Source organism: Nymphaea colorata, chromosome 2, assembly GCF_008831285.2.
Source record: "Nymphaea colorata isolate Beijing-Zhang1983 chromosome 2, ASM883128v2, whole genome shotgun sequence".
Taxonomy (NCBI): Eukaryota; Viridiplantae; Streptophyta; class Magnoliopsida; order Nymphaeales; family Nymphaeaceae; genus Nymphaea; species Nymphaea colorata.
Window position 1 is genome coordinate 17,311,738 of NC_045139.1, and position 11,532 is coordinate 17,323,269.

Sequence of the window (11,532 nt, forward strand, 5' to 3'; positions counted from 1 at the left end):
AACAACCCAAAATCTCTCTCCTCTCTCTCTCTCTCTCTCTCGGCGACTGATTCCACATACCGTATGGCCAACGATGAAGATGATGGTGACGCTGATTAGATATGACTTACCATTACAACTCACAAGGAAAACCTTAGAACTCTGCACCGTATTCAGATCAAATTCGAGGGGTAAAAGAAAAAGCGATTAACTACTTTCTGGGGAAAAGTCACTATAATTGTTCTACCTTTGTCGTAAAATGTGAATTTTGCATCATAAAACACGTTTTAATTTGTAATCGATGTATATGCATATGGTATGTGCAAATCCAGTATGCAGGTTTTGAGGCAGGTTACAAAAACGAAGCCGTTCACGTAGTGCTTAGGTCTGAGTCTGCTCGGGTGTGAAAACCAAATTTCGATTGAGTGACAATTAGTTCGACCAAGGTTCGGGCGCGTTTATAATCTACTCATGATCCAGCCCGTTTCTCAAACTGGATAAAAATGTACTTTTATCTTTTCATTTTTCTTTTCCTTCTCCGGTTTTTCACATTGAAAAATATGTTTTAGATTTCTATGATCCAGATACTATGCTGCTTCGTTCCAACCCAGCAGTCACTGGACACTTGCTAACCGATTCGATTCAGGAATCATTCTTGGGTTGAATTAAGGGAAGCAAAATACATGAAAAAAAAAGGGGTAAGCTGTCAAATTTTTTATATAAAACGATATGAACATAAAGAGGTCTGGAAACCCACAAATTAGAAGAAATCACCATCACCAAACACTCGAAAACACGGAGTACCATTTGTTAACTTCCTTTTCAAGATGAGACCAGATTTTTCAGCTGTCATTACCATCAATACACACCATCCCATTAAAACCCTATCAGAAGAAACGACGAAGAGGGGGGGGGGGGGAGAAAAAGGACTTACAACTCTACACATTAGACATGTATATACAATTCCACCTTCTTCCCTCCTTCCCAACCACATGGCAGTGAATTCTGTAGTCCGATTGCGTTATGGCAATCTAAATACAGATGTACAGCGTATTTGCTCTTAGACAGTAAGAGAATGCTATTGTTCTTCAAAATATATCTGCATCCCACTCTCATGTGATGTGGAAAGGAACAAAACGCTTCCTTATACTGTGTTGAACGTGTATGGGGTGGAAAAACAGCTTCAAGAAACCAGGGGAACCACCAGTAAACCAAGTGTTGAAAGGAAAACAACAATGTCCAAGGCCTGATTATGTACTGCCAATGCCACCATCTTATCTCAGCACAGGGTGTTGATGCGACATTGGTGAGACAGAGGAATCAAAATATACATGAGCTGTGTTATCTGCAAAAGGTTTTTCGAATCCACACAGATTGTTCTGAATTTCTTTCTGAACCTCCTGACTCAACGAAGCTTGCTGGAGAATTCTAAAGGGAGGTTTTCCCTCTAGAAAAAAATCTGCTGATGCCACGCCCCTGCTTCTCCGGAGTTGAGAATGACGAGGCCGAAGATGTAGAGGACTTGGAAGACCTGTGTTTTTGGCGCTTTGAACTAATGGGTGAACTTGTAACTGGGCTTGCTTCTGTGTCCGACGAACTAAGTGCAGCATTATATGTATCGGCACTGAAATCACCATTTGGCACAAATGAAGCTTGGAGCTCCATATTGGCAGCACGGGATTCAGGTGTGTCAGTCATGCCATGAAGCTCATGGGCTTCATTTTCATCTTCAAAGAACAATCCGTTTTCCAAACGTTTGTCAACAATTGGGGAGCCTGGGGTTTCTGCAGGACGCAATGCCTTAAGTTGCCTTCCGAGGAGAAAGATGGTCTCTTGGCACTGTGCCAGTTTCTCTGCTGCCGCAGCTATCTCTTTTTCCTGCAATGAAAAAGAATAAGGAAATCAAGTTGTATCAATATACAAGTTACTGGCCTGTCAAGCTTTATGATTTCAATTTTCTTTTAAAAGGGACATGAATGCACTCATGAAGCAAAAAAGCTAAAGGCATTTCACGAGTTCATAGTTGAACACCTTATTTGCTAAACCTTGTAAAATCATGCATTTCAAATTATATAAACTGACATTAACCAATAATAGAGATGCCATTCAAAAATGTCAACTCTTAACTACAAAATGATACATAAATTTAAATGTGATTTAGTTCATAATGTTTGAAAATCAACTTAAAGAAAATGCAGAATAGGCAATCAAGATCCTGAATTGATGAATGCATGACAAGGTGCTGACTAGGGGTATGGACCGAATCATGACGATGCAGGATGTGCGTGTCAAGTGATGTGTGGATGCAATGACAAGGTGGTGACTGTGCATATGAGCAGAATCATGATAACGTAGTACATGCATATCAAGCAATGCATGGATGTGACAGATTGGATTAAACATCTTTATTTCGGTTTGAAGCATGACATGCATTGGTAATAAACTGTCAACTAATTTAACAAAGTGGCTAATCAAACATGTATAACAAAAGGTAACTGGAGAATAATCAGAATTCCACTCAACTTCGAACAGATCTTCCACATGGTCCACATGCATTCGTCATTTAAGTGTATATTAAGAAGTATCTTGGGGAGTTAGGAGTAATTTTCTAAAGGAAAAGCATACTATTCGTACAGGCTAAATCTGCATCTCAAATTAGTAAAAGATCTCAAATTAGTAAAAGAACCTCAAGCAATAATTTTAAGTTTTACTGTTTCTCATTAAAGAGGTGCTTTTACAGCAAGCATTTTCTGTATTGCATCATATCCTCTTTTGACATCTAACAGTCTTCAAATGCAAATGCATGTACAGCAGAAACTAAAAGATGCACCACCACACAACATTCCAAAGTACAAAAACTAACATGACATGACATGGCTCATCAAGTTATTGTATATAAGAAAAAAGGAAAGAAAATCATGTTTATTATTGTTGGTATTGGTCCGTGAAATTCAGCTCTTGCAGTTCTGCCATGGCTTCTTTTTTCATGTCATTAAAGATTTCTTTGAAGTGTCAACTGTCCACCCAAAGTTACTCGTGATTTCTCTTGAGTGTGTGTCACTACTAAAAACGAGCATTTGGATGGAGCCTGGGATGTGCAACTGTATTTTAGAATAAGGATAAAACAGACTCAAATTTCACACCCATCTATCTTTTCACAGTTGGAGCATCACCTGAAAATGTTACCAGAAATTATCAAAGTCCTTTACAGTCATGTAGGAGGGGATATGCGAATTGACTCTCTAATGAACATGTTACAAGTACACTAAAAGGACTGAAGGCAGAAGGTAAAGGATCCTCTAGTTACAGCAAAATGTGTGCTTACTTCATGCTTAATTCAGATAATATGAAGTAAGGCACCTCAGGTGAACGAATTTTTCATTGCTTACCTGTTTCGCTTTGAGTTCACTGTCAGCAGCAGAAGATGAAGAGCAGCGTGAGCATTCCTCGTTCCTGCAGAAATGTTCACAAGCATGTCAACATAGACATAATGAGTTAAGAAGCAAGATAATAGTACAAGATGAACTATCACAGAGCTAAGAACAGTCATGAAGATGGGAGGCATTCCTAAAAATTACTTTCACATGTATTTCTCTGTTTTGTAGGAATGTTTGATGCTCTCCAAGATGAGAATGTGTTTACACTAATAACATGGCATTTTTGTCTAACCTTTGAAGCTGCTCCTGAAGATCCTTGCATTTTGCTAAAGCCTCCTGATGGCTGTGCTGCTCTGCTTGAAGCTCCAAATCCAACTTCTCAGCTTTTGCTTTTACCTGGTTTAATTCAGTTTCTGTTTCCGAAACGCGCACCTCAAGCAACTTATAAGATTCTGCCATGCATTTTAGTTGAGTTTCTGCCAAGCTATTGGACTTCTCAGAAGCTGCAAGCTGCAACTTGAACTCTGAGAGCTGCTTTTCCATTTCTGCTAGTTGAGCTTTTGTTTTCTCCAAGCTTTCCTTATAACTAGCCAATTCTGCTTCCACATTATCCTTCTCAAGTTTCAACTGTGCAATTTCTTCATTTAAAGAGTTATATGTTTCCGTCATATCAGAAGCAGGACACAGCAGTCCATTTTGCAGACCCTCAAAATCAGAATTGGAGTGAAAATTTGTCCCATTGCAGGATACATCTTTTGAAGAATGAATAGGTACTTGGTTTTCAAGGCCATTTGGATTATCAGCACAAATGGCACCATTGGCTTCTTCTGTGGGGGCAGAACTTTTCAGTACATTGAAATATAGTTCGCTAGCTTCGGACAAAACATGGGCAAGATCAAGTATAAATTCTTGAATGCTCATTTTACCACACAAAACTTTGTTAACAGATTCAGAGAATAATTTCATTTTACTAAGTGACAGCTCATCAGCGGAATTTTGATCCTTGCACATGTTCTCAGCTTCTTTTGCAAGTGATGAAACAAAATTTTGGACCTTTGATATGGCATCTGTCAAATCAATTCCAGTACTTTGATCCAGACCAAGATATGGAACAGCAGAATCCCCACAATCCATCGGTCTGCTTACAGCATGAGGTTGTTGATTGGAAGCAGTTTCTGAGAGTTGCTCCCCAGAGGAACAAACAGAAGCACGGGGCAATGCATTTTGTATATCCTGTACCACACATCTAATGTCCTCCAGAATGCTCTCAACGTCACCTTCCTTAGTATGTGATTCAAAAATGACTGCAAGCCTTTTCTTAAGCTGCGGTAGTGATGCTTTGCTTGAATCAGAGATCAACTCTAGGTTGGAAGCTTCTTCACTAAGAGAAGCCAGATTGCCTGAGGATATGATACAAGTTTCATTTTTGGGAGCAGACACAAACAATTCAGATCCATTTTCATCGGTTTTCTTATGAGATGAGTTGTTGGGCATGCATATAGAACCATTAGATTCTGTCGACATGCACGCCAATTTTTCCATCTCAAGAAAGTCGTCCATAACTTCCAAGTTAGTGGAAATATCAACTTTGCTACCTTTGTCGATAACTTTATCTTTCTTGAAATTTGACAGTTCTGAAATCAACGCTGTAGCCCAGGACTCAGCACAGCTAACTTCATCATCAATGCCATCTTCAGACATTGATGTCATGCTTGGAGGAGTGCTACTATTGTGGTCCACAGACCCATCAACGGGCACCTCCATGTTAGATTTCGGCAAACTTCTTCCATGGCCCAGAGACTGCAGTTGTGCTTCAACAGCATGTAGCTTGCTTGCTGTTTTAGCACACATGTTTCTAGAGGCTTGCAGTTCACTATTACGTTTTGCCAGAGCTTCTTTAAGCATCTTTGTTTCTTCCTCCATCGCCAATAATCGTGCTGTTAGGAACTCAGTCTCTTTCTGGTTTTGCTGAGCAATGTCAGGCAGAAATTCAGATACTGGAGGTGGATGGGAAACCGAATTTCTGACTTGGGACCGTCGCAATCTATTTTCCCCATAGTCCCTCCCTAAGTTCTCAACTTCAAGCTTCATTTGAGCCAATGCAGCAGGACCAGGCAATTTCTTCCTGACAAGTCCCCGTAACCTTTGGCACTCTGCTTCTAGTTTTGCAATTTTTTTAACACTCTCTAAATGTTGCCTATTTGCTACTTCAGCAGATCTAATGCTCATATTCTTCTCTTCATTTCGGATTTCAAGCTCCTTCGAAACAACATGAAGCTCATACTTCATGGAACTTATTTCCCTTTCACATGATTGAATGTTGGATTTTAAGACTTCAATTTCTCTATCAGCCTGAGATTTCTCTTCTTTCAAATCCATTATGACTGCAGCACGTTCTTGCAATGATCTAGCAAGTGCATCATTTTCAGCTGAAGATCTAAGAAGCTCTTCTTCTAACTGTGTGATTTTTGCTTCAAATTCAAATTTGACCTTTTCCCATTGTTTGGATTTGCTAATTACTAATTCTTGCATTTTCTGTTCACTTTCTTCCTTGATATGCCGAATTTGCCTCATGCACTCTTTCAAAGCCCCATCCAAATGGGAAGCCCGATCATCAGATTCATGCTTCTGTAATGTTAAAGTTTCAAGCTGTTGTTTTAGTGCCAGAGCTTCTGCTTCAGCTTTTTCCCATCCTGAGAATTGTAGTCCAGCAGGCCAACCACAGATCAGTAAATTCACATAATATGAATGTCAAAAGTTAAAACTTAAAAGAAGTGCATACACCAACAGAGTTGGTCAGTTTTTCCCTATTCAACAGTGCGTATAACAAATGCAAGTTCCAACTAAATCAAATGAGACAAGTTCCAATGAAATCCTACTAAGTTCTATGGAACAAATTATAAAGTAGCATCAACTTTTGCAGGCATATGTGAAACTTCTTGTACTCATACCTGACACAGCTTCTTCAGCAACTTTAGCGTGCTGCTTGACAAGGTTATCTTTGGTGGTAACATCAGAGAGTGTTGATGAAAGCTTTTCATTTAATATCTTCACCTGCTCTTCTGATTCAGTCAACTTCGCATATGCTTCTAATGAGATCTGAACATAATTTATATTCTTTGAAGAATCCTGCCAAAAAAAATGAATAATAGGATAATATCAAGAATGAAGTTGAATGCAAGCTTATTCTTTTAGCAATAGACAAATAAATGAGCGTTCACTTAGAAAAGAAGGTGAGGCATAACAAATTGTGCCATCATATTCTTATTGTCAATCTTCGACTTCATCTTCCTTGTGTTTAATCTTTTTGTTCTTCAGGTGTTACTGTTATTATGGTGACCATCTGAGAAGTGCAAAACCGATTGAATGATCTCAAGTTATTGTGAAATTGGTCTGAATTGGTTATTATCATTCATCTCTTGTCTCAGCTCAAGGTCATCCATTATACACCTTATTTAGAAGCAAAGATTCTACAGAAACAGATACAGATTAAGAATCAAAATAAAAAAGCCATTGTGAAATCAGGTTAGAAGTTTTCCACATTCAGGTAACAAGTGAAGTTAGTAAATTACCAGATCTTCATGCTGACCATTTGTGTTAGCCAATGAAGCAGCATTAGAATCTGTACCAGCTGCAACCTTGTCAGAGCTTTTCTTTCTCCAGGGCCAACTACGACGATCCATATTTGGTTATACCCTGAAAATAAACAAACCAAATTCACATTTAGTCTATCTTGAGCTGGATTGAAGGAAAATTTGCATTACAAAGGAACCTAGAGAGGTGAGAAGCATAAAGAAGTAGAAGACTAGCACATGAAGCAATAAGAGAAAAGCATTTCTGAGGCAGTCAACTGGCTCTTCACACAATGATCAGACAATTTTACATCCTCATAGAATACAAAGATAGTAAACTTCGACTAAATAGATGGAGCGCTAAGACATGCACAATTTTGGAAACAAGCACAACAAATCAAGTAAAATCGCCTACATGTTTTGGAACATTAAAACATGAATAAACCATGTACACAGTCATTGACTCCACTAGATGCACAAAACCAATCAAAGTAGAACCTTCATGAAACAGAACATCCAGAAAGATGTTTGAGAGAAAGATAAAGTGCCTAAAAAATTGCCATTTGTGCTTCCTGCAAAGAAGGTGACTTCCCCACACCATATGGATTTTACAATTCAAAATGCTCTGGATGCTCCAACAGAACTAACAATTATACCAAGCCAAAACTGCACGCAAGACTCCCTACACACTTTAAAGGGACTCCTTTCTCAATTATGGCCAGTCATGCCACTTCCAAGCAAGATGGTGCTCACTAGGATCTTAAGCTATCAAAGAATATAGCCACATGACAGGTCAGCAATAACTAATTTAAGAAAGTGTTCTTACAATAATTGTTATTTTATAGAATTCTGAAACTTTAAGACACATTCAGAAGTTTTACACATTAACCCAACCAACAGTCACTCGGTTAGGAACTTGAAAAGGAGAATAATAGTCCAACAACAACTTTCTTGGTCCAAATATATGTTCCATCAATCAGGTTTCGCCGTTTCGGACGATCTTGTGACTCTACATTCTATAAACATGAGCTAAAATCAACTTTGTCAAACTTTGTACCTTGACCAAGTTCAGGTAATCTTTCTTCCCTCATGAAAAGTGACATGTATTCCTTGAAATATAATTTTGTACAGGGTGAGGTCAGGTAATTACTAGAGTCCTCCCATCTTTCTTCTCTCATGAAAAATATAAATAATCTGGCACACTTCTGTAGTCCAGCAGAAATGACAAAATGCTAGTACTTTCTATATAGCGTCTATTTCATATTTACACAAGTAACAATTGCCACTGGGATCATCGATTCATAGAAGGTACATTTCAACTACAAAGTCAAAAGGTGAAGACTGAATTAACATAGCATCAATACAAGGATCAAGAAAATATAGATCCAGTGAACCCCAACAAGAAGTCGCTACTAAGCAACATGAGACAAATGATGAAGTGCACTATTGGTGGAATAAACAATCAAACTCAAGTTAAAGATAACATATGAACCACACCCCGGATTTTGGAATAATCAATAGAAACGAACCAAAAAGTCAATATGAAGATATGAACCAGTAGCACAAAATAAAAGCCACTAAAACATTTGAGTAACTACAAAACGGATTACTATAATATCTAGCACAGTCATATGCTCATAGACAAACTTGCCCGACAATTAAATTGTAAATAAGATGTCTTTATTGAACCTGTACTTTAAGGAAAATGCATGCAAACTTTACAATAACCCGAAGCGCCAAAAATAAATGGGTCATGATGGTCTCAACTACTGCGCTAAGTACAAATCTGTGTTTTTTTTTTTAACAAAAAATAGAAGGAATGTAAAAAGTCTTGGTCGGGGTCTACCTGTGTTGCATAAGCAGGTCGTCTAAGGACATTAAATATCTAGAACCGGAGCAAAAAAAAATGGCTTCAACATCAGAAACTTTCGTTTGCAAAATTGTTCCCTAATGTAAGTCGTATCCAATGCATCTGCAGCGTCTGTACAGTAGAACGAAGTATTTTTACTGTTATGCATAGCACTTGTGCGCACAACACACAAAAGCACAACCATAATACACATGTATCTTGAAGAGAACGCACCCGCCAACACCAGCATGCTATGCGGAGCGTTGTTTCTACTTCTATCCAAGAAACACTATTGATTTTAACACATAAGCAAAGTGCGTGGAAGCCGAGAATCGATCCCAAAAGAAGATCCGACTTAATTAGTTATTTCTTCTTTTCTATTCAAAATGCATGCAGTTGAAACCTGAAACTAATATCATACACCAGTTGGGAATGTGAGGAAGATACGTGTTTGAAAAATGCAGGTGGTGTGCTTTCCAAACCATTGATGCGTCTACCGCAAACACACCTATCTCACGAAAGGAACCCGCATTTCCTTCTCACGGGAAGCGTCAAAGGGCAAGACCAACACCAGAAGGAATCAAACTCATGAAGAGCTTCAGGCGTTCACCAAGGAGAAATCGCGCCTCAGATCGAAATTGGCGCCGACAACTCTATCAAAGAATTTGCACGAAAACGTGAGTTTTCTCACTCGAAAGCTCAGATCAACGGAGATCTCCAATTCCTATGCCACTAGTTCCCACTAAAAAATCCATATTCGGATATTCCCCGAAAATCCTCATATCAGTCCTCCAAAAAACAAAAATAGAAACTCAAAAGATGCTTGATTCACAAACCTTCGAATAGCAAGGAGCTAAATAACGAAAATCATCTAATCCGAAACGGAGTGCCAGAAGTAAATCAGCCAGAAAAATACAAGGAAAATGGAAACTGATGCAAAATAAACAAATAAATAAAAGACAAAAATATCCAATTTACGAACCGAAATGCCGAAAATAGGAAAATGTGCATTACGCTACGAAGCGTCAGTTAGAACTTAGAGCGCCAGAGAGAGAGTGTGCGACAGAGAGGAATGCAGGAAATTTCCGGAAAAAGTGCCCGGAGTGAGCCAGTGAAAGGACGGAAAGAGCTGAGAACTTCATATTGAAAAAGTAAGTCTTGCAAAGCAACTTTCGGAGGGGAAGAAAACAGAGAAAACGGAAAGGAACAGAGGAAAGAAACATGAGAGAAAACGAAATCAATTCGGACACCAGTAAATCACGGAAACAGAGAGAGAAATTCACCTGGGAAAGGAAATCCGAGCAAACGAATTCTCGGAAAACAGCCAGAGGAGTCGCGAGAGAGGAGTCAACCAAAGAGAGGGAGACGGAGCAGAAGAAGGAATCCTTCCTTCTTCAGAAGAGAGAGAGAGAGAGAAGTGCGTCCAGAGAGACAGACACCAGACCGAGGCAGAACAGAAGAGAGCCTAGAGATAGAGAGAGAGAGAGAGAGTGAGCGGGGTTAGAGAGAGAGAGAGAGTGGGCGTGTTTGTAGTAAAATATTGGAGGTTAGGTGCCATTTAAAAAAAGCTGGCAACACACTCTGTGTTCCGCAAATGACTAAATCGCCCTTCCGTAGATTTCTTGTGCCCGAAGACTCCCCTCGTTCGACGCATGAATGAGACCCTCGCGCTTTTGCCTATTATTCTCCGCAGTCACAAACCAACAACCAATTGTTTCCACGGACTCGCCGTCGGTGGCCGTCGCAGATAATTCTCTGCCAACGCCGACACACCCCCGCCTTCATCCGAGTCGCCGGAAAACGGCTTACTGACCGGAAATTGGAGACCGGAATCTTTTTTCACCCCTCCCTTTGTGGCATTTTTTTTTTTACAGGGAGTGGAGCCTAATTCAATCGAAACCGACAATAAGCGAATTAAATAGGTACTCTACATTTAATGTCTATAATATGGTTTAGATTTAGGTTTCGACATTAATTAAAAAAAAATAGATTCAGGTCAGATTTGGATTATGAATTCGGATTTCAGTTGAATATAGTATAAGATTTTGTTTCATTTGAATTCAAATATGAATTTGAATCCCAATATATAGATATCCAAAAAAAAGCGTATATATCCGACTTAAATCCGATCAATTGACATCCCTAAACACCATTATCTTAAACTGATTAGCGCATTTTTATGTAAACTTGAAGAGGTATTTAGATGAGTCAAGACAAGGTTTCATTTTTTGTTTTCAAAAGTAGGTTTTGCATGCAAAACTAGTCTTTTAGAATACTTGAGTGACATTAAAACTGAGTTTGAAGAAAACCCAATTTTGAAAAAACTTGGTTTTGTAAAAATGAATGTAAAATTCAACCCCCAAACAAGTTTTCAAAATTCGTTAAAAAAAAAAACTTGGTTTTCATAAAATTAAAATTTTAGTTGGATAAAGTTTTCTCCAAACGTCCCCTGAACGTTTTGACCAATAAAAACTTGACAAACATGAGATGAGATGTAGACTTACCGAGCCAGCCAAGTTGAAGTCAAACTTTTTGAATTGGAATTGAACTTACTGTATGCAAACCAAGTGCTTCTACGAATTGTTTCAAATCAACGAATCCATTTGGCTTGATTAGTCACTCTAGCCATGTTTATAAGCCAAATCTCTCCCTTTCCTTCTTTATAGAATGTCAATACCCAATAGGAATTGAACTATAAACTAGTTGACATCCACCTGAATTGAACCAGGAATTGGCCTTGGTCTTTTGCTGCAAA

The 11,532-nt window shown here is 38.7% G+C and overlaps 1 protein-coding gene across 4 annotated transcripts; it reads right to left on the reverse strand.

The window, feature by feature from the left end:
- Window positions 1-665: 665 nt before the first annotated feature.
- Window positions 666-10,302, reverse strand: LOC116247619 (filament-like plant protein 4). 4 transcript variants are annotated; one of them, XM_031619825.2, is made up of 7 exons: window positions 10,061-10,302; window positions 8,775-8,909; window positions 6,929-7,052; window positions 6,308-6,485; window positions 3,649-6,049; window positions 3,369-3,432; window positions 666-1,857 (listed from the first exon to the last, which is right to left on the reverse strand). In XM_031619825.2, exons 3-7 carry the CDS (start codon window positions 7,037-7,039, stop codon window positions 1,408-1,410), a joined length of 3,204 nt encoding a protein of 1,067 aa, XP_031475685.1. In that variant the 5' UTR covers window positions 7,040-7,052; window positions 8,775-8,909; window positions 10,061-10,302; the 3' UTR covers window positions 666-1,407. The 4 variants fall into 4 exon arrangements, with proteins under 4 accessions (XP_031475685.1, XP_031475684.1, XP_049931881.1 ...); XM_031619824.2 differs by lacking the exon at window positions 8,775-8,909; XM_050075924.1 differs by lacking the exons at window positions 8,775-8,909; window positions 10,061-10,302 and adding an exon at window positions 9,760-9,913.
- Window positions 10,303-11,532: the final 1,230 nt, after the last annotated feature.

Bases quoted from the DNA above. Each gene is read 5' to 3' on its own strand.
- LOC116247619 (XM_031619824.2), bottom strand. From the start codon at position 7,039: ATGGATCGTCGTAGTTGGCCCTGGAGAAAGAAAAGCTCTGACAAGGTT. The intron at 6,486-6,928 runs GTAATTTACTAA...TTTTTTTGGCAG, and splicing joins ATGGTCAGCATGAAGATCTG to GATTCTTCAAAGAATATAAA. The intron at 1,858-3,368 runs GTAAGCAATGAA...TTTTCATTGCAG, and splicing joins GTGAACTCAAAGCGAAACAG to GAAAAAGAGATAGCTGCGGC.